This window comes from Cupressus sempervirens, chromosome 8, assembly GCF_028749045.1.
Source record: "Cupressus sempervirens isolate cs-2001-9-10 chromosome 8, ASM2874904v1, whole genome shotgun sequence".
In the NCBI taxonomy this organism is placed as follows: Eukaryota; Viridiplantae; Streptophyta; class Pinopsida; order Cupressales; family Cupressaceae; genus Cupressus; species Cupressus sempervirens.
In genome coordinates this window covers 532,561,022-532,584,522 of record NC_143125.1, presented here as the reverse complement: position 1 = coordinate 532,584,522, position 23,501 = coordinate 532,561,022, and the positions used below count along the sequence as shown (strand labels likewise).

The window sequence follows — 23,501 nt, the reverse complement described above, 5'->3', positions numbered from 1 at the left end:
TGAAAATTTGATTTAATGAACAGGCTTGAACATTTTCAAAATGAATTTGTGAATTTAGTCGTTTTGGAAAATCTTGAAATTTTTTGGTGAAAAGAATTTTTTGATAGTGAAATTGTATTTAGAGTTTGATTTTTGATTGCCAAGAAAAGGATTTATTTTGTTAAAAAATTGAAATTGTATTGCAAAATTGAAATTGGATTAAATTGCAAAATCCCATTAATTTGGTTGAAATTTTGCCTAAAGGATTTTAGAAATGTTAAAAGAAAATAGTAATTTGGAATTGAAAATTGATTTTGGCTTGCTAGATTTGATTTTAACGATATTTTAATTGCCAAAATATTATTAAATGAAAATTTTGACATCTCCTAGGCTTAACTTGTTTCTATTTTGCAACTCTGGATCAAACTAGCAATTAAATGGGTCAATTTTGCCAAGGGGCTTAGTTATTTTCATGTTTTATTTAAAACTGGGCCACTTTGGAGGTCTTACTTAAATTTTGTTTCCCTCTAGGCAGGTCGGCTCACTCTCGAGATCAACAGGAGTATATAAGAAGGGGCTTCCCCCCTCTTATTTCCTCATTCATTCCCACCTCTTGCTTGGTTGAGCGATTTTCCTCCAGCTAGGCGAATTTGTTCTTGGCAGCGATTTTTGCCCTAAGGCGATTTTGTGTGGAGGTGGTCTGATTTTTGCAAAGATTGAGCAATTTTGGGGTCTGATTTTTTTCTTATTGGCAGCGATTTCTTCTTCGAGCTATGGCAATTTTATTTGGTGAAGAGGCAAGGCGATTTAAGGTCTGATTTTTGCATTTGAAGGCAAGTTTGGGAAGTTGAAATTCTGATTTAGAAGCAGATTTTTGCAAGCAATTCATTTGCTAGCGCATCACATTTTGGAGGAGGATTGAAATTTTTGAGATCAAATTTGAATTTGAAGAGGCCTGATTGTTGGTAGAAGGCAAATTTAAGGTAAGATTTTCGTTAATATTTAGAGGTGAAGATTGGTTTACCGGTAGATTTCCTTGTTCTTGCTCGATTCGTTTCCCTTATCTTCTTGTTGCACTCTTCATCCACCACTTCATCATTTCCATTGATAGGCTGAAGTTGGGAGATATAAGTGTAAATTTCATGATAGGACACTTGGAAAGGCAGAAATAAACTAGACCACCCTAGGATTGAAGTTGGGAGATATAAGTGTAGTCCATCCTAAGGTATCGAAAAGGCAGAAATAAGTGGAAGTCCCACCCCTGGGATTGAAGTTTGGAGATTGATAATTGTAGAGATGGGATTTGGAGAGATAGAAATAAGCTAGATTCCATCGATAGAAAGAAGTTTGAAGATTGATAAGTGTAGTCCAAATCATTTAGAACGAAGGGGCAGGAATAAATGTTTAGGATGGAAGATGTTAGTGCAAGTAAGAACTCAAAAAACCGAATACCAAGAAAGGCAAGGAAGACATGATGCCTAAGACCACCTTCTTCTCGAAAGTAAGGCGAATAAGTGATACCACTATCGACATGGTGAACATGGTACAGTTGAAGGATAGATTGAAGAAAGGACAATCCCCCATGGCGAAGAAGATCTACAAGAGCGGAATTGTACACACAAGGCTTTTCCTCCTACCTTGCCTTGTCCAGAATTGGTAATGGAGTGTGCATCCCGGTTTGATATTATTACCAAGTCCATTTTTATGAAGGGAAGAGAGTGTTGGCTAACATCAGCAAACAAGTGGTCGAAGAAGCATTCAATATTCCCAAGCATAAAAGCATGCCAATGGTAATGATGGATCAGGCAACCAAATTCTTTCAGAATAATCAGAAGGCCTACTTCATTCATCTAAAGCAGAATCGGTTACACGACGGTAAGAAGGGAGTTACCAAGTTATCAAAGCTCACCAAATCAGATTTCAAATCGAAGTATGGCGACCTTATTGTGCTTCTCAATCAGATCATGGGCGTGGCTCAAGGTATGCAATTTGAGAATTGGATGTACTATTTTATTGATGAAATTGAAAATGGAAACAGAAAATTTGATTGGGCTAGAATTATAAGTGAAAATTTAGAGTTGCAACTTAGGACAGTGCAAAATCAAAAGCAATTCTACATGGGATCCTATCTTTTCTATCTGATTGCGGGACTATATGAAAATCCTAGATTTAAGGCCTTAGGAGTGATTGGCAATGGGTCGGGGCAATGTTTAGTGCATGAGTGCTATCCACAGCTTCATTTGCACAACACCAAAGTTTATAAGATATTTTATGATGCCTTTGCCATGAAGACGGTAAGGATATTACAAGGGACACCTGCTAGGAGGCTCTCATTGGAAGTGGAAGCGAAAGTTAAGAAGTATGGGAGTTGATTCATCCAATTTCAGCAATTCACATATATTAGAGTGGCAAGAAGTACAGTTTGTCCCAAGAGACTTCCAAGGTACCCCCCTAACAAGATAGTTTTGATGGAGTTGGCTAGACAACTTGAGCATTATGATAAGATGATGAAACTTAAAGGTGAGACAAGGATTACCTTATCATTTGGAATAGGCAATGATATTTGCCCCAATCCTGTCGCCTTCGCAACTGCGGAGGAGTTAGAACAGTATCATCTAGGATGGTATAGAGCAAGACAAGGATTTGATCTTAATGGTCTTATCAAGGCATCTCGTAGAAACACATTCAAACATATTCCTACTATAGAAAATTTTTGGGCTAATGCACAGAATGACTTTCACGTGAGGAAGCTAGCTTTCTCAAGATTGTCAATGGGCATGATGAGGGCAATCAGATGGAGAGGCCTTGATATTCCCAATCAACTGGAAGATGATGAAAATATGGTAAGAAAAGATTATGATACAGAAGATGGAACAGAATTAGGTCCAGTGGATTGGGATGATCATCAAGATCCTTCCTTAAAGGCAGTTACAAGGACAATTGATCTACAAACTAAGTCGTGGTACAATGAGAAGTCAAGGCAATTACAAAGTTGGAAGGTAAGCCTTACTTATGAGAAGATGAAACCAGAGAAATAAGGTTCAGCAGAGTCAATCGAACAGAAAAGTGAGGGCGGTAGCCAGAAACAAAGTGTAGTTAAGAGCAAGAAGAGAAATTTGGAGGTTGAGAAAAGTAAAAGAACATTGGGAGCCTCCAACAAAGAGACAGAAGGCAGCACTGTCAAGGGAGAGCATAATTGAGGCTAGGAGCCGATAGATTAATACAAGTGGACAAAAGGTTTGGGTAGAGGTGAGCTCTGATTTGGAATCAAGTGGTTAAAGTGACAGTACCGAATACTCTCCTCTCTCGAACAACCAACATGGAGATGGTATGATAGTCGCTGGTGAAGAAGAGGATAGGCCAATTGATATTGAGGAAATAAGCCGGGTGCCCGAGGATGTTGGTGATGCTTTGCTAGTCAAACTGAATCCAGATTTGGGGAGATGCACTACACCACTATGGTTAAGGCAAATGCTTATGCCAAGAAGCGAGGTGGTGACTGTCCGAATAGTTGAAGTATTCAAGGGTTAATGGAAAAGGAAGATAGTGAGAAACAAAGACAAATTGCAAAAACACTAAAATGGTAATAAGGAGCAATGATGAGAGTCACTGAAAAGTTCAGATTGCTATACCAAAGGTTAGCAAGGCAGTAAATGAGATTGTAGCCTAGGAGTATGAGATAGTAGAGCATAACTTGGGAAGAATCACGGATGACATGGAGTGTGAGGAGATCCAGGAAGGCATGGTTTCAATTAGAGAAAGGTTGAGGAAGGCAAACAAGAGGATTGTAAAGTTGGAGGCCGGAAAAAAGTATTGGAAAGATTATTAGCCTATCCAACAGTTGCATCAGGCAGCCCTTCCACAAGACAATGGGAGCAACATAGAAGAGATATCGACTCAATTGCACGAAATCAAGGATTGGATCAGTGATATAATTCAAGATGGGCGAAATTTCCCGCCTTCCTTTATCTCGACATTCAAGTCATTGATGGCTATTAGAGACAAATTCAGAACATTTGAAGGGAAGTGGAGGGATTTCCTTCCGGTCAAGGACTTAGCCATTCCCAGGCTACAGGCATTTATAAGGCTACCAGAGAGATATTTGGAGAGAGCCAAGTTGGTGGATGAAAGAGGAATGAGTACGGTGGAGTCTTGGTATGTTGCCTTAACCATTAGATTAAGGATACTTGAAGAAATACAGAATGAGATTGCACAACACAGCCCAAGCGTTGACACTTCCATTTCAACCATGTTGGGCAATGTCCGGGTTGCACTTGATTTTGAAGATATCAAAGAGGAGAACGTCAATGAGACAGAGTTTGTGTCGAGATTGGATGAGTAGAGGAAGGTTGCCATCAAGAAGAATCATTTGGGCACCCTTGCCTCCCTCGTTGCCTTTATCAAATATGCGAAAGAATATGAGAAGGATCATGAGAAGACACTGCAAGCAGCGAGCAACATGATGAATTTAGCTAAGTTCAAGATGAAGCACACGCCTTGCCCTCCCATGAACGAAATTAACGATAGGCTAGCGAAGTTCATTGCCTTGGCTAAGAAGATGAAAGAAAAGGGTAGAACTATATTAGAGGATCATTTGATGTAAGCCCAAGTGGCAAATTCTCCTTTCTTTTGGGTAGGATAGGTGTCTAATTCTGATTAGCTACCATTTTGGTGTCTATTGGTGAACAAATTTTTTTTTAAATAAAAAGAAATGAATGAAAACTTCTATGCCCAAATCCACAAGATAGATACAATTTCCCAACAGTTGAGGAATTTCAACTTCTACAATTCCTCTCTGAATTTTGGTAAGGTTCAGCTTCCTTAATAGATCTTCAATCAAAACTGCCTTTCAAATGAGAATTACTTTTAACCAAAAAGTACTAAGGCTTCCAGTCTATTCTTAGATAGGGGGATAATTAGATAAACAAAAATAAATACAAAGAAGAGAACACATAGTTTCTCTATTAATTACTTCTTGAAAACCATTAAAAAATTGATACCCATCTAACATAAAGAGAAATATCTAGCATCAAAGGAATTTCAACGATTCAATATCGATTCAATACTAAATCAATAAAGAACAGATCCAAAGCATAACATCTTCGAACATTCAAGCATTTTCCATTTCAAAAGAACAATATTGTTCCGATATATTACTGGAAACTTTCAAAAACTGCCAACCCTTAACACTACTAAGTTTCAAACTTAAATAGAGAGCTACCCAAGAATCTCCCCGAAATCTCGATTCTCAGATAGTTAAAAGTAGTTACGAAAACCAACATAAGGGTACATAGACCGAGAGTTTAACTTTTAAAAACATAAACTAAAACTCTTTAAAGCATTTTAAAAGAAAACACTAATCATCCGCCAATTGGTCAAGTGGTTCTTCTTCCTCCTCATCCTCAACATCACCTTGCCCACGTGCCAGCTTCCACGTCCTGAACGCGTTCATGAATTCGGCCATGGCAATTGTATTCAAGCTCTTGATGCTCTGCAGACGGTTCTTCCAGATGTCTTTGGCTAGTTTCATCTTGTTCATGGTATCTAGGGAACTAGGGAGTCACAAAGTGCACATTCCTGACATTACTTCACTTTTGGCCACCTTGGAGAAGTCAAATGATGTGAAATTAGTTTTATCCTTTACAGAGTTCATGTGGTCTACATGTTGTTTGATCATGATCTCCACATCAAAACTTCCTCTTTAAGAGGGTTGGAAAAAGCTGAGCTGATGGATTGAAAGTCTCTACTTACATGCTCAAGCAATGTTTTGAATTTTTTTTCACATGTGTGCATCCTAGAGATTCCAGAAGTGTAATTGGATACCCTCTAGGTTATATTCTTCCTCAGAACTTGAATCAATCCTACATCCACATGTTGTAACGGGTTCTTGAGGAACTTTTCTGGTCCAAAATCTTCCACTTCTACCAATTCGGTCACCGTGGCTGAGAATTTCTCGACTTCTTTCCAAGTCCCGAAGTAAACACGGGATTCATCAAGTGCGACTCTGGCCAGAGAAATAATCTCATGCAAATTTTGCATGAGTTTAGCGACTTGGTTTGTTACTAGGTTGATCCAACTAAAAATTGCAGATGTCATCATTTTCCCTTTCTTTAAATCCTCTAACAGTTGTTGATTTTCAGGAATATTGGAATCAAAGGCGAGTTGTGATTGATTACCGGGAACTGAACTCTGACCTTTTAATGAACTTATATACTTAGCCATTGCATTGTTCTCAGCTTTCAACTTCTTTTCAATCCCATCTTTCTATGACTGGAGCACAATTTTCTTGGTAGATGTCTCTATCCAGTGTTCTTTCGTTTTACGGTTCATCACCCCCAAATCTGTGCAAGTAATTACAATGTTGCTCAAGTCCAACTTATCAGCTCCCTCCTTTTGGTTGTAGGTGGCTGCCTCAGCTATACTTCTCCCTGTTGCACTATCAAAGGTTATCCTGGCAGCGCTTTTACTCCTCTTAGGCTTGGGAGCCTTGTTGGTATATTTGTTCACAATGTCATCAACTCAGAAGCGACAAGCCAATTAGGAGTGGTAGCATCCCTTTGCAATTCAGTACCTTTTTCAAGAGTGCCTACAACTTGCATCCTCAGAGGGGATAAACCCACAGTTATTTGGACTCTCTGGCTGTTATCGATGAGCTCACCGCCTAGGTCCTTATCTAGTTTGCCATCTACCTAAATCACCTGGTGGAGCTTTACTGGCACTGACATTTTAGCCTTCTTGTTAGAACAAGCTTTTTGCACAAGAGGGGGATTATGAATCTTCTTCTCAAAGATCCTTGATGATCTTCTGCTACCTACAATTGTAAGACCAACATTAGAAATAGGGTCCATTTGATCATTAATACGTGTGTCCTTTTTCATTCTCAACCAAGACTTTGTCTTTTCAATCACATTTGTTGTTCTTTCAAGAATATTATCTTCTTTAAAATTCCAATCTATAGCAACTGTGTTATAATTTACTGGTTCAATTTCTTGGGAAGCTAGGATATTTGTTCTGTCTTCTTCTATGTCTGTAATATCTACACCCAAATTCAATTGAAAAAGATGGATTTGTGTAATGGTGAACCTGGATAACCCCCTTCTTTTCACCTCCAACTCATATATACAATCTTCCTAAAAATCCTCCACATTGGGGACATGTACGGTCCTTGCATGGGAGTCAAATAGGCTATGGGTAATTCTTTTTCTGTCAAAATCTGGTCTAACCTAATAGAAGCCAAAACCAAATTTAACCAAGTGAGAACTTATACACACTGCATCTTCCATGCTTCCGCATGTCAATTTGCCTACCTTAAGTGGGAAAATAATATCACAAGCCACTTCAGCCTAAAGTTTGTTTATTACAGCAACTAATTGCCGAGCTACCTCTACCAAGACAAAGCAATCAAGGGAAAATTTGGGAAGGCGTATAGGTTCTTCATCAAAACCTCCTACCCTTAGATAAGTAAACCTTGGGAACTGGATGTACAGACTACCAAAAGATTGAATAAGTTTTTGAGACTCAAGGGATAATCTATGGTGTAAGGGGCTTTTCATATCAAAACACAACTTTCCAGAAAAAACATCGTAGACCTTTCTAAAATCCTCCAAGACTTTATCTTTGTGCAATGAGGGACAATAATTATATATAATAGTGTTCTCAGTCTAGGGTTCATGTGGCAAGTACTGTAAATTCTTAGTGGTAGCTAGCATGTACATTAAATAAGATGACATGAAAAAGTCCCTTTTCAAATTTAGAGCACCCTTCAACTAATCTATGAGAGAGCTAGCTATTAATTCCGCCCAGTCTAGAAATTGTGAGCCCTTTAACACAATTTGCATATAAAAGTGCACCCACTCTTCAAAAACAGAGACATCAAGAGACACACAAATTCTATACAATAAAACCATTATGTCTTGGACCTAAGTGGTCATTTGGATTTTCTTCAAGGTTTTGGGTAACCTAGAACCACCTTTATAGAAAGACTTAGTCCAGCTCTTCGCTATGGTGTTCCTATAAACATTTGTTTTTTGAGAAAATCTAGCCGCAGACAAGGCAGGAGTAAGGTCAGCAAATTGTTGCTCTTCCAGGTGAAATAATCTGGATACAGTCTCCATATTGACATTCAGCAAAACACTTCCATCCTTCTTCAATATATTCCCTTTAGACATGTTATACATATGGATGCACTCTTGAATCAGTTATGGGCAAGGATAAGCTAGTGGGAAAGTGGAGGCCATGAGGAGGTTAGTGTCCAACACTTTAGTGGAAAAAGGTTTGACAAATCTTTAACACAATCTTTCTACAACACTTCCCAAATCAACTCCTAACAAGTCTGTATCAACTATTATAGGGGATCTACATTGTAAACTACAAGTATTCCCAAATAGGTGCAGTGTAGACTTCATGATTTAGGAGCTTTACTTGAATTTGAAAGCAAAGAAACAACCACAAATATGCTTTGCTCAACAAGCGGGAGAAAAATAACCAGAAAACAGAAGGATTACCTGAAGAGCGACGACCATTACAAATATGGAAGAAGGCTTGCTCTCTCTGATTTTCTTGCAACTGTTTACTTCGGACAAGAAAAGAAACTTAATGCCCTCTTTTTAAAGGAGAAACCTTCTTTAGATGCATCTCGAAAAAGAGGAAATGGCCATTATGTGGAGGACAAAAATAATTTCGGCATGCCGCGAAGGAAAGGTGATGGGACAAATTAGGTATTGACATTAAGCCGAGAGACTAGTACTTCAAATAATTACTCCTCTTTACATGTGCCAAATCTTTATTTTTGCACTCTTAAATCAAAGTTCCGGCACGATCATTGATGATGACCTTACTTTGACCATTATTTGCTTGTACTTACCATTGGGTTATGACATCATCCACGATCGTGTCACAAGTGACGAGGCATCCAATTGTCACGTGTCCTCCACACCATGTGCATATGCAACATGTTAATTGGGCCCACCAAGGAATATTGTTTTGAGAAATAAACAAAGCGTTGAACTCGTGAACTAGTTCATTTGGTAAAAAGAGTTGAAGGTGGCTTAGTGCTCTCCGAACTTGGTACAAGGGGTACAAAGGGTTCGAGGAGTATGAGGAAACTTGCATCTTATATCAAGTAGCTTTCAAACTTTTGATAAGATGGTGTTTTGGGATAAATCATTCTTGATCAAGGTTTTCTAAAAGGACTTGGTCAACAATTAGCTTGAGGAATGAATGAACTGAAAGAATGAGGTTGGATAATGATGAAAATGCCATTATACCTCATTTTGCATTTGACTCTTCACAAAACCAATGTTAGCCGACTGGACGGTCCGACGGTATTTTGTATTCTGTAGCTGACGGTCCGGCGGTGTTTCTGTATTCTATAGCCGACGGTTCGGCGATGTTTTTGTATTCTGTAGTCGACGTCGTCGGTAAATAGTTTGTAGCGGATAGAATATTTGTGGCCGACGGACTCCTTAAGGAAGGTTCGACGGTAGTATTTATATCCCGTCTGGGATCATTGTAAAGCATGATTCATCTACTATTGCGAATATAATTCTGCTGTTCGTGTTCATTATCTGTATATGTTGATTTCTTTACCTGTACGGTAAACATTTGGCGCCGTTGCCTTATGAATCTGGAAGGTGGGAGGAATGAAGATTAATGCCAAATCAGCTTAACAAGGATCGAAATAAGGCGAAGGGAAAAGATGGAATCAGTATTGCGCAAGAGAATTTAATTCTAGCACAGCAAGCCGAACGCCGACGGAGATTTCAGAAGATTGCCGACGGAAATCAAAGCGCAGAGGAATTGTGGGAGGAGACTCGGCAGCGGGTGGAATTGGTGGAAGAAGCACGAGAGGAGTTCTTGAATTTGTGTTCGCCAAGGGAAGAAAATTCAGACGGAAGAGCATCAACTCGCACGGCTCGCAGTGCCGAGGGAGCACGAGCGTGGAGTGACCTCTTCGTCCGGGATAGACTTCCGCGGGAAACAACTTCAGAAGATCCTTCTTCTTCACTATGGTTCGCAATTGTCGAGACCTCCGATGTGGGAGAGCAGTCCGACAGTGTGGGAGAGCAGTCCATCGATGTGGAAGTGCAGACCGCCGGTGTGGAAGTGCAAACCTCCGGTGTGGGAGACCAGTCCACCGGTGTGGGAGACCAGTCCGCTGGTGTGGGAGTACGGACCGTCGGTGTGGGAGTGCAGACTGTCGGTGTGGGAGTGCAGACCACTGGTGTGGGAGTGAAGAGCGCCAGTGTTGCAGGACCGAGCAACCCTTGTTTACAGAAACCAATTGTGATGGCGGGACCAAAAGGGAAACTGCCGAAGTTCAATGGCAATGGTACGGCCGATCCCATTCGACATTGCAAAACATGTGAAACGATCTGGAGGGCAAATGGCATAATTGATGAAGACGACTAGATGAGACAATTTCTGGCAACCCTACGGGGTTTCGCGATTGATTGGTTTTCGGATATGGATCTGCAAAAGCTGGATACATGGGATAATATTAAAAAAGAGTTCTTGGCGGAATTTAAACTCTTGCGGGATGATAATGAAATCGTAGCAGAAATTTTCAATACCAAGCAAGGGAAGCACGAAACTGTCTGTGTCTACGCTAGGAGATTAAAAGACCTAATAAACAAAATGGAAAGCAAGCCAGCGGACGGATTGCAAAAAAGGTGGTTTGTGGACGACCTACGCTCACAGTTGCAGAGGAAAATAAAAATTGTACCACCGTCGTCATATGTGGATGCTTATAACAGAGCACTGGACCTTGAAAGTGCACACAAAACAAAGAAGAAGAAAACTAGCTCCTCTAACTCTGATGACGACGAATCTGCTGGAGATGATAGCAGCGACGACGAAGGTAGTAGCAAAAAGGTTCGTGCCTTACAAAAGGATATGGTTCGAATGATGAAGGAGTTTAAAAATCTGCAGAAGGAGCCAAAAGGTAGTGAACTCTGGTGCACGGAATGTAAGACCGACGGTCATACTAAGGGATCGTGTCCGAAGAACCAATTCTGTGACATCTGTCAGATCATGAGCCATTCGACGAAGGACTGTCCCTTTAACATGAAGACAAGAGGATCTCCGCAGGTGCTTCTTACACAGCAGGCTTCTCCGTCGGGCAGTAACGGAAATGCAAACATTGATGGTGCCACATCCGGAGGGTATAGGAATAATAACAGAGGGCAAAATAACAACAGTGCAAACAATAACAATAATAATAGAAGCCGAAGTCGAACCCAGTATGATGCAAACGGACGGTCGATCGTTCAATGCCGAGCATGTAATTTGTGGGGTCATTTTGCGCAGGATTGTACAGCGGCAAACACACCGAAATTATTATGCAGATGGTGCAGACTCGGCGATCACGAAGATTCCAAGTGTCCAAAGGCTGGAGTAAACTTGATCACTGTTGGCACGGATGTAGAGGAGGTTTTGGCAATTACACGGAGGCAAGCGGAGGAAAAGAGAAAAGTGGGGGAAGCGCAAGTGGACATTGCAAAGGCATCATCGGTGGGGACATCTCAGTTGAAGGACATCACCGGCACCTTGGCAAGGAACTTCGCAGAACAAAACATTGTACGACAGATCTTACAAACGGAGATACCAGTCAAGATAAGTGACCTCCTTCTCACAATGCCCCAGTTACGGACGGCCATTCTGAATCATACACCGTTTTCGAAAGCACCGGAGGACACAGGAAGGAATAGTAGGGAAGTGACGACAACAGACCCAATGCTGCTGGCACTCACCTCCGGACAGCATCCGGCGGTTGTCGAGATGGGAATTTTGGGAAATGTTTTGACAGAGACAATTGTTGACGGAGGGTCCAGCGTGAATGTCTTACCGGAGGATACCTGGAAGAAGTTGGGAAAGCCGACGCTGTGGCCACCTACATTCCAGTTGCTCACGGCAGACCAGCACGGGATCAAACCATTGGGAACCTTAAGGGCACAAACGGTAACTATTGGTACGCAACCATTTTTCTTGGATTTTGTGGTCATTCCATTAAAAAGAAAAGGCTATGATGCTATTCTGGGACGGGATTGGTTGGTGCAAGCCAAAGTAAAAAATGATTGGAAATGCAATACCCTATCAATGGAGCGCAGAGGCAAAAGATTCTAATTGACCTGCACACGCAAATGGTTGGCGAGGAGGCAGCATTGTCAGATTCTGACAGTGAAGACGAGAGTGATGACGAAGGAAAGAGGAGAATGGAACCGGATGAAGGAGTATTGAGACTTGACAGAGGATCGAATGACGACGACCTGGACTCGGTGAATGGCCTTTACCACTGGCAGATAGAAGACTACGAACTCTTTCTGAGTTGCAATATGTTAACGATCGACGAAGATGAGAAAAAGGAGGAAAACGAATGTCTGGAGGAATGCAGGGAAGCGGAAGAAGTAAAAGTTGCCATGGCTGAAGCTGAGGGGAAGAACATACAGTTTGAACACAGAAAAACGAAAGATCCCACTGTCCGGTACATGGTGAATAGACCGCGCGGAAAGAAAATGTTCCACTGTAACATAAAATTAGTGGAAGGGCACCGACAACAAGGAAATAATCCAGTTGCGCAACGACCACAGGCACAGTGGGCGACGGAGGTGGCACAGAACAAACGTAAGGCGTACGACAGTCAGAATGAAATCAAAGTGGAAAAGTTTAAGGGCAGATGGGTTGGACCATATCAGATTCGGAAGGTCGGCGACAATGGAGCGATCAGATTATCAACTTTGGACGAGCAGAAGATACCTCCGGCAGTCAACAGATCCAAATTCAAAATATATGGTGCCAGGAAGACTCCATCGTTGTTACAGGATGGCCAGCTGACTCCGACGTCGTTGCAGAATGGCGACACCTGGAGGCAAAATGGAGGTACCTCTATTATTTGATTTCTTTTAGGAAAAAAAATTAAAATTAAAAGAGGCCCCGCGGACAGGAGGCCCGCGGACTGAAAAGCCCCGCGGGCAATTGCCTGTCTGCGGGCAGTGAAAGTCCCGCGGGCAAAGGAACCCCACGGGAGTGCAAGGTCCCGCGGACAGTCTGTCCGCGGGCTCTTAAAAGCCCCGCGGGTAGCTGTCCGCGGGCACAAAGTTGTCCTCCGGCAAAAATAAAAACACAAACTCCCGCAGGAAGGACATAATCCTCGCCCAATTAGCCGTCGGCGGAAGAAAGACCGCGTGTGAAAACAGAAAGACCGCGGGTGAAAACAGGAAGGCCGCGAGCGACGACAGGAAGGCCGCGGGTGAGGACAAGGCCGTGGATAGGACGCGGGCGCCAATCAGAGTTTCTCCTCCGCCAAAAACAAGGCCGTGGCTAACAAACATTCCCGCCAGACTCCATTTCCCCCCTCTAGCCAGACTTCCACGGGGAAACAGAGACATAAAGAAGAGTGCCTGTTCTGCCACAAGGAGAAGAATTTCTGTGTGCAGAGGGATTTGTGGTGGATTGTAGAGGAAGCAGTTAAGAATTTTTATTTTTTTTTAAAAATGACGACAGAATCAAGTTGTTTAGAATGAGTGACAGATGATGCCAAAGGGAAGGGGACGCATTTGTGGTTGCCAGAAAGAGTGCAGAATCGACAGATAATGATAGAAATGGTGTGTTCCGTGCATTTTTGTGTAGGTTTCGAAGTGCTAATTTAGTCTTGGCGGCGAGGGGCGTTGCCCCCTAGACCCCCAGTCGTTGCGGATATCAATCGTGGGAGTCTGACCAGTTCAAAAGAGTTGAAGTTGCTACAGGCATGGATTGTTTGTGTACCAGAGGCAGTGGGAGCAGGTGTTGGCTGTGAGGCTGTCTTGGTGGATGCGTAGAGAGCTCGGGAGGAGCTAATCATCCAGTTGGAGGTAGTGCAGCGACACTTGGCTCAGGGTACCGAGGAATTGAAAACAGATAAAGCAGCACAGGTGGCTATCAAGGTCAACTTGAGGAGACAGTATTGTGTTAGCAGAAGCTACAAATGTAACAGGATGAATGTGGAAGTGATGTGACAGAAGCAGATTTCTCTTGTTGTAGTCACTCTGTTAATGTATTTTGTTTGTTAATTTGTCTCAGATATTTTGTCAGTCGTCAGGAGATGACTTTTCTTTTTGGGGGGGATGGTGTTAGCCGACTGGACGGTCCGACGGTATTTTGTATTATGTAGCTGACGGTCCGACGGTGTTTCTGTATTCTGTAGTCGACGATCCGGCGGTGTTTTTGTATTCTGTAGCTGACGTCGTCGGTAAATAGTTTGTAGCGGATAGAATATTTGTGGCCGACGGACTCCTTCAGGAAGGTTCGGCGGTAGTATTTATATCCCGTCTAGGATCATTGTAAAGCATGATTCATCTACTATTGCGAATATAATTCTGTTGTTCGTGTTCATTTTCTGTATATGTTGATTTCTTTACCTGTACGGTAAACAACCAATGGTTCAAACTAAAAATGTTTGAAAACAAGAGTGAACCAAAGATAAAGAATAAAAATGGCGACTCTAAAAAACATGAACTAACAGTGCCTTCTCATTAGTTGCCACTTTTCCTTTTTTTCATTGGTCCATTGATGAGGTAGCATCTTCTTATGGGCCGATGGGGTGGCAACCCTAATTAGGCTTTCAGGGATTCGATCTGGATCGTTGATTTTGCCTCTTAATCTCTACCATTGGTTGTAATTTTGGCCCTTATATAAGGCCATTTACTCTCATTTGTAAAGGGTTGAAGAAAATTGTTGCTTAAGATAATACCAGAATTGCTTCTCTCATCATTGTTGTGACTTGTATGGTGATTAAGAACACTTGGTGTTATTGCATGATTTCTACTTCCAATAGAAAGTTAAAAGAGGGTTGAAAAAAATTGTTGTTTAGATAATACCAAAATTGCTTCTTTATCATTGTTGTGTCTTGCATGGTGATTAAGAACACTTCGTGTTATTGCATGGTATCTACTTCCAAGGGTTGAAGAAAATTGTTGCTTAAGATAATACCAAAATTGCTTCACTATCATTGTTGTGTCTTGCATGGTGATTAAGAACAATTGGTGTTATTGCATGGTTTCTACTTCCAATAGTTAGAGTTAAATTCCATTGAAGTTGTTAAAGTAGATTTCATTTCAAGAAAGTTGTTAAGCAAGAGTAAGAGTAGATGGATAGTTGTATGGTGATATTAGTGGATGTTTGATAAGGATCCATAAACTAGGCCACTAGCATCCTAGCGGCTTGTTAGGAAGCCTTGCATGGTAATCTAGTCTTTTTCCCTTGAATCATTGCATTTATGGAGGTAGCGTTGCTGGTAAGCTTTCATCAGATTTGATCCCCGTCCATTTGCTAATCTTTCCATTCATAGTAGTAGAAGTAAAGCAGCAAGTAGTTCAATAGTTGGAGTTCATTCAAGAAGAAAGTTAGAAAATTAGAAGCATTGGTGGTGTACATACCCTCCATCATCACCATCAACATTATTTGGGGCTCATATATGTTACAAAGCTAGATTTCATCACCATCACAGCGAAAATTCAACATCCTTGAAAGAACAACGTAAGCCTGCTTACGTGATTAACCAACAAATCACAGTTATATAACTTAGTATCCATAGGTGTAAGGAACCTTGGAGTTTTCCTCATATTCTTCATAAGTATTTACTTTTCAAGAGAGGGGTTGAGTGTTTGATATTCCATATCAAGTATTCACCTGCTATATGTTATGTAGTGGTACAAAGCTGGCATCAACAGTTTCTTGAGAGGGTTACCCAAGATCTTGCCAAACCAGTTGTTCCAAGTAAGAGTTTGGAGCCATCTCTTGATTTCCGTTTTAGTAGCAAGGAGCCTCTAACAGAGATTGGAGCATTTTAACACAATTACACAATGAGGAGTTCTCATCATTTCTATTTTGACCCATAAGTAGAGGATTTGGTTTCACACAAGTGTGGGCTGGCACCAAATTCATACCATCCTTTATGGGATGGGCTTGCACCATCTGCAGTTGATGGGGTTAGTAGTTGCAAGTTAGTAGGAAGCTACTTGCAAATTTAGCATGCCCATGATGGTTTTGAAGAGTATGGATATTTGGGTTATGCTAGAGATGCTTTTGGGAGTACTGGTTCCTGTAGCAAAGATAGACTTCATACTCATTGCACATTGGTAGGGTGTGCAGGGAGTTTTGATCTAGCCGATGATTTTGGATATCTATTTTTCCTTGTTATGGACGGATGTGAGTTGCATCTCTATAGTGATCTAGGTGGAGACAAGTTTGGCACTACAGCTTGGTTGAGTCACCATTGTTCGTATGGTGATAGAATTTTCAGGATAGCTCTATGGATGGAGTTATTATCGCAAGAGTTTGTAGATCATGTCAGGGATATTACACATACTTTTCCATGGGATCCGAGTGGATAGATATGTACCTTTGGTTCTAGTGATTGCTTGAGGACAAACAATCTTGAGGAGGGAGGATTGCAATGTCCCCATTTTAGCAGGTTCCTATAGCTTAGCGAAGTCAGTTCATCATTGCGACTACTAAAATGATAATGTGTTTCGAGGGTCTCTGTTGAGTGACTTGCTATTATACTAAGTCAATTTTGGGCGATTACTACTTTTAGCAATGCAGTTGAGGCACTTGGTGATTGGCATCTCCAATGATTGATTGTAATATCCCTTTCAATTCTGAATTAAATTTTTTGATTCCTTAACCTGAGAATTTTGTCACACACTTTGTGCACAAGGGATATATTGCAGATCTAAATTCTGATTTCTTTCTAAATGCTAAACTTTAATAAATATGCTTGCAAAGAATTCCAAAACATCTAACAATGAAGATGTAGTTGTTTTTGTATTTTTTGAAACATATAGCATTGGTTACAAATGAGAATATATTCATCTACAATAATAAGACATTAGGGCAATGTCTACTATTACTTTCAATGATATTCTAATCTTTCTTGACAACTTTCTGATATAAGATTCTGACATAAATCAGATTACAAGACTTCCACACTAATTTCTAAATCCCTACAAATGCCCTAAGATATTCAGATCTAATACTCAATGCAAGGCAAAATGTAAACGGATAGGAACCTGGAAACCACCCCAAAAATCTGGATTTTCCTGTAGTGACGGTATTGTAGCAAAAATACTGTAGCGATGACACTGTAGCAACGACACTGTAGCAGCGACATTGTAGTGACGACACTATTCAGCTTTAGCTATAGGAAAGTATTTCAAGTCTTCCAAAATCATTAATCAAATATCCCAGCCCTACTACAATATGTCTGGAGACTAATATCAGACTTATTTCTTCGAACTTTACTCCTCAAATCTGGCCCTATGCCACAAATTTGGCACAATGAAAAGACTGATTGTCTTCTCAAATAGTTGCAACCCTTCAGAATATCTTTCACCACCTAAATTATGCGAATCAATGAGAGTGTTTGTTCCCAATGACCAATGTAGCAAATTGCAAAAACCCTTGGCTCCACAAGTTATTAGGCAAAGTAGATGGCAACACATTTGATGATCAACAATGAGGCTTCCCTCCTTATTTATTCTTTTCCTCCAAGAGGTGGACCTCGTTCTAGAAGAAATAAAATAATATTTAATTTCTCCTTCTAGAATACTCTTTTAATTCATTTATTTAACTTTAGTCACTTTTAATTAAATTAATTAAATCTAAAGTCACCTTTTAAATTTAATTTTAACTTATTTCTCCACCTAGCCTTCAGAGAATGTAAAGGCTGAGAACTCCACTAAGAGGCTAAAAAGATGGGAACATTACTATCTGCCTCCCCTTGAAATTGTTTGTCCCCAAGCAATCTCAACACTAGATGCTACGAAATTTCTTCACTCTCCCAAGTGGCATCCTCTACTGGCAGGGACTTCCACTTCACCAAGTATTCCCTGATAGTACGTCTCCTAAAATTCCTCTCCCTGAATTCAATGACAGCCTCTCGTACTAAAACCAATTTACCCTCACTGTCCAGGGGTGGAATCACTGTAGAAGGGACAATTTGGTGTCTTAACGCCTTTCTGAGACGTGACACATGAAAGACATTATGGAATCTGCTCTCTATCAGCAAATCCAACTCGTAACCTAAAAGGCCCATAATAGTATGGCTTAAGTTTCTCAGCACCACTTTTTTTTAGAGTGGACTAGCGGGAAGGTTGTAATATTAGATATACCATATCACCTACCACAAAAGTCTGCTCAGTCCTCTTCTGATCAGCGTACTGCTTCTACTAATTTTGTGCCTTAGAGATATTCTCCTTAAGAGCCTTTACAATGTCCTGGCTCTTCTGTAATAAGTCTCCACCACTAGGCACTCTACTATCTAATAGCAACAAATCCGTGTAACTGGGTGCCTCATCCATATAATGCCATGAATGGTGACATCTGGATAGACATGTGATAAGTGGAACTATAACAATACTCACATAGATTTATCCACTTAACCGACGCCTTCTACTGCCCTGCTATGTAATTCCTGAGGTATTTCTCCACTCATTTGTTCATTATCTCTATCTGACCATCTGTCTGGTGGTGGTAGTTGGTACTCAAAGTGAGCTTTGTCCCGCACAATCTGAACAACTCCTGCCAGAATTGACTCATAAACCTGTTGTCCCTATCGCTGATGATGCTCCAAGGTAAGCCATGCAACCTAAATAACTCTAAAGAATAAATCTGCCACTTGCGTAGCAATTTATGTAGTAGTGATCAGGAAGAAGTGGGCAAACTTCATAAGCTGATCAACAAAATATATACAATCTCTACCCTAGGCCCTCGACAGTCCTATGATGAAGTCCATGGACAAACACTCCCACTTCGTGTCAGGAATTGGAAGTGGCCGAAGTAAGCCGGTTGGGTAAGAGGGCTCCTATTTATTTTGCTAGTAAATAGGGCACTCTCTAACATACTATAACACCTTAGCTTTGAGCGCTTTCCAAGAAAAACAGTCACGAATCCATCAATAGGTTTTGTAAAAACCTAGATGTCTTGCCATAGGTGAGTCATGATAAACTCTCAACACCATCCTCCTCATCTCTGACCCTAGCACCAAATAAATGCACCCTTTATTTCTTCTAGAAGGAGGTTCCCAATGACCAATCTGCAATGAGTATGAAGTCTATTTGTGCTACAGGAACTAGTACTCCAAAAAGCATATGTACCCCATAGCCCAAATATCCATACTCTACAAAATTGTCATGGACACTCACCACCATGGTTGAGCGCATGAACCCACAAAACAGACAAAATCAGGAGCGAGGGGATAATAGGAGTGCAGTGGGGTCACCTAGAGCTCATAGGACGCACTCCAGGACAGCAAACAAGCCTACTCATCCTACCTTCATAAGAGATGAGCTTGAGATAAAATATTTATTTCCTCCTCCTAGAAGACTCTTCTAAGTTATTTATTTAACTTTAATCACATTTAATTAAATTAATAAAAATATAAAGTCACCTTTTAATTTTAATTTATTTAATGACTTTATAATAAATTAATTTAATTAATTTCACCTTATTTCTCCACTTAGCCTTCAAAGAATGTAAAGGTTAAGAACTCCACTGAGAGACTAAAAAGATAGGGACAAAACATTGATTGGGTAAATTAGAGCTTCATTTAAATTATTTATTAAAGCTATCTCGATGAATAAATTTATCATTATATTGTTATAATTTGATGGTGTGTTGAAGAAGCCTTCTAAGTGAAAAGTGTCTTCATGAAGCTTTGAGCTTGGGAATTAATTATTTAAAATATTATTGAGAGCTTCTAACTGAAAAGTGTAGTGATGAAGGTTCTTTAATGAGAAACAATGAGGAAGAAGCCAATTTGGATTTTGTATTATAAAAGAGACTTCATGGAGAAAAATAATTCATTCTATGACATTCACTTTTTATTCATTTTGTGAACTTGCTGAGGGTTTCTTCATGAGACTGCGTTGAGGACTGATTCCTCTAATTGTTGTTGCACTTTGAGCCATTCAAATACATGGTGAATTGTATCTGATATTCTAGAAATTATCTCTGCTTTTTTGGCTTGGTAAATCGGTGATGAGGTATACCGATTTGATGAATTATTGCTGCAATAATATCAAGGGGTTTCACCGAGTTTGAATGCCATTTTTCTGCCCTTCATGACTGTTGCAACTGTAGCTTGAAGGTGACTGAAGTTACCTACAAATTGGGCGTTTATTATCTGCATATTAGGTTTTTCTTGGGTGGCCAATTACTGAAGGTGACATTAAACTTTGTGGCAGCCGTCCCTTGTCTAAGGCTGCGGGTAGTTGCTACAGCAGAGTTCCACTGTAGAGCTGTGTTTGAAGGCTGGAGCTGCATACATTCCTAGTGCATTGGCAGCGGCTACCAATTGGGGTTTGAATAGAATTTCCCTAAGAGCTGGCGTTTGGATGCTAAGGGTTTTCATTTTATTCCAATGTCAATACTCCTTATCAGGTTCTTTAATAAAGTTTTGCATTTGCAATTGGATCTTAGTCATTGTAAATATATTGCAATTGAGCTTTCAAGTTGCGAACTCTATCAGTTCATTCAAAATAGCTGGAAATAAGGAGTCGCAAGGTTGCATAACAACTGTTTGATGAAATGCCAAGTTATAGATATGTTTTTCAGTTATATTGAATCAACTAGTATGCATGCCAAGTGTTTGTAGAAATGCCTAGTAGTTGTAGGCGCACATTGGGATACGTGGCAAGTGTTTGTCTTTATGTCTATTATATGTAATAGTCAATTTCAGTCATGTATATGTTTGTCAAAGGTCTGAAACAACAAGTATATCATTCCTATAACAACCTAACATTGTCAAAAGAATTCAATAACTTCATTTGCAGCCTACAAACTTAAAGAAGACAAAAAGAAAATTATTAATTAAGGTTACCAACATTATATGCTAAATGTTTGATAATATTCCTTGAAGATTCATAACCACAGATTGTGATCAGACTTACAAGGGATATTATAGAATTGAAGTTAGTAGTGGTTGGGATTCTTACAGTGGTATTAGAGCTTGCATGATAAGTGTTGGACAACATGTCAAACCACTAGAATTAAAGGTAGAAGTGATGGGGTTCTTACAGTTTCAACAAAATAAATTCACAGACAGAAAGCTTATCCAAATAGGATAGAGATGCAGCAAAAAATATCTCTACAAGAATATAACCTTGCAAACTTTGCTACTAATGCCAAGAATTTTTCTTTACTATAGAAATTATAAGAACCATTTTCTCATTTCTTCGTAATTATCAGTTTGTATATTTTGGAAGAATTCTAAAGATATATATGTATCCTCTTCAAGTATAGGCATTACTTACCAGTACAATCTTTACAGGATGCATCAAATTGCCACAAAAAACAGAGTAATGAGAAAAGAGAATTGCTAAAATAAAATTGCTAGCTTTGTTGTCATTTAAATTGAGATACACCAAATTTCATGTAATTATCATCATCATTTAAGTGCAATCCCAGCCCTTGAAAATTAAAAGACCCCCACATTATATTTGAATTTTACATAAACCTGTAGACTAGAATATACACTACAAAGATACATCCTAGTTTAAATAAATATTGTCTGCAATGAAGAAAAGCTAAATGTTAAAAAATCCTTCAAGACAAATCCGAAATAGATGATGAAGTTTAACCTATATCAGGTAAAATTTAAAGAGATCATAATACAAAATAAAGTATTATAGTCGGAGCATAGGGTAAGAAATGACAGGAATCAAAGGAACATTTAAGTATTCCAAAAACTTCAAATTACCTGTCTTTATATCAAAACATTTTGTCCAACATTCCCAAATGAAACACTCTATCTCTATGTCAACTCTCATCAAATTTTCCCTGCCAAAATAACAGATAACTAAATTCATAATAGAGTCTTGAAGCCTAGCATACAAATGGGCCACAGAGAATTTGAGTCCAGGAAAATACTATTAGGAAATACCAATGCAAGAGCTATACATCCATACCGTGTTTTAAACAGAATATGAGGAGATAAATACTCATGTCAGAGCTACACATCCATAACATGTTTCAAACAGAATATGAGATTCCATTAAAAAAAAGATGTGATTTAGATGTCACATGACAAAACTTGACAGAGCAAGTGTTACATTTAGCTAAGATGGCTAAGTATATGGCATGCATACAGAAAACACATTTCATTGGAGTACCATCTACACTAGTGAGTAGGAATGTCATAAACATTATGGAGTGTAATTATCCATATGTTAAAGAACCCAAACATTATATCTATGTAACATCCCCTCTCTACATATCCTTTAGTACGGATCCAATTTGAGGGACACACACACACCTAGACATTGGTATAGGTATAATTATTTTTACTGGGATGAAGTGCGTGATAATGTTACGATCTAATTATTTTATAATAGCTCATTTGATAAGTAGTATTCATTAAAAAAATGAAAATGACTAGTGCAAGGTATTGATTCAATATTTATATAACTAAATGATTATAATGAATACCTATTTGGGAATCAAGTATTAAGGACTATTGTAGACTTACTAGAAAATTAAAGTAATGTTTTGGCATTAACATTCGTATACATATTTACTTATATAATTGTATTATTCTTATTGTGATCAATTACAAGGTATTATTGCAACTTACTTATTAATTTATTGTGTTGACTAAACTAAATATGAGTGGAATGTGATATATTTACATATGATATTTATAATGACATGCCTATTAAAGATCAGTTACTAAGTCAATTCCGTGTAGAAACATGAGCAATAATGGTTAACGAAAGCTTTATAAGAATATATTTATAACTTATTTAAAATAAGTAATGCATCATTGATTTGTGAGAAATGAGGATCTCAAATAAAATAACGTGAATTGGAAATAATATAATAATTATATTCATAATGTCATCATCAATTATTTATGTTGGCAATAAAATGATGACAAATAATTTGGTCGAAATTCTACAATAAAGATAATATCAAAATACTTTTAACAATTATAATAATAATGATGACAAACGTAAATGATTATAATGTCGTTATCAATTACGCCTATGGTAATAATTTCTATGAAATCATCATTCCATAATGAGTTTAGCAACAACGTTCATTTCCATTTTTACGTGCATTAAAATATATTATTAATATTGTACCCGAAATAATATTCTAATTTTATTTCACTCTATTATTTTGGCCATTTGACCATTACATAGTAACTAAGGCTATTAGTATTTGTTAACTAGTTATCATTTTGATGGGTAATTACAGAGCAAGTTTGGGAAAAAGGGCTTCAGCGTGGAAAAATACCAATTTTTCTGCAAAGGTGTGAGTTTTGGTAAGGAAAGAGCAATTTACTTTCTTGGGAAATTGCATGAAGGAAGACGTCATAAGCTTCAAGAGGGAGTTGGTTTTTAAGTTGAGTAACTATAAAAGGCTAAGGGATTAAAAAAGATAGAGGACATTGTGCAGTCAAGGAAGGAGGCACATGCATGGTGCCAAGAATTGCAAGCATTCCAAAGAAGTTTGCCCAATCAGCAATCAAGCCTTAGACGAGGGAG

The 23,501-nt window shown here is 39.2% G+C and overlaps 1 protein-coding gene across 2 annotated transcripts in view; it reads right to left on the bottom strand.

Annotated features, from left to right (window-relative positions):
• Positions 1-23,501, bottom strand: part of LOC149543538 (uncharacterized) — a 225,968-nt gene that overhangs the window by 99,810 nt on the left and 102,657 nt on the right. For both annotated transcript variants that reach the window (XR_016355646.1, XM_089798331.1), the window contains one exon: positions 21,713-21,792. Coding sequence is in view for 1 of the 2 variants with exons in the window: in XM_089798331.1 (XP_089654457.1) it covers positions 21,713-21,792 (80 nt within the window). In the remaining variant the exon portion in view is untranslated. The remainder of the gene's footprint in view (positions 1-21,712; positions 21,793-23,501) is intronic.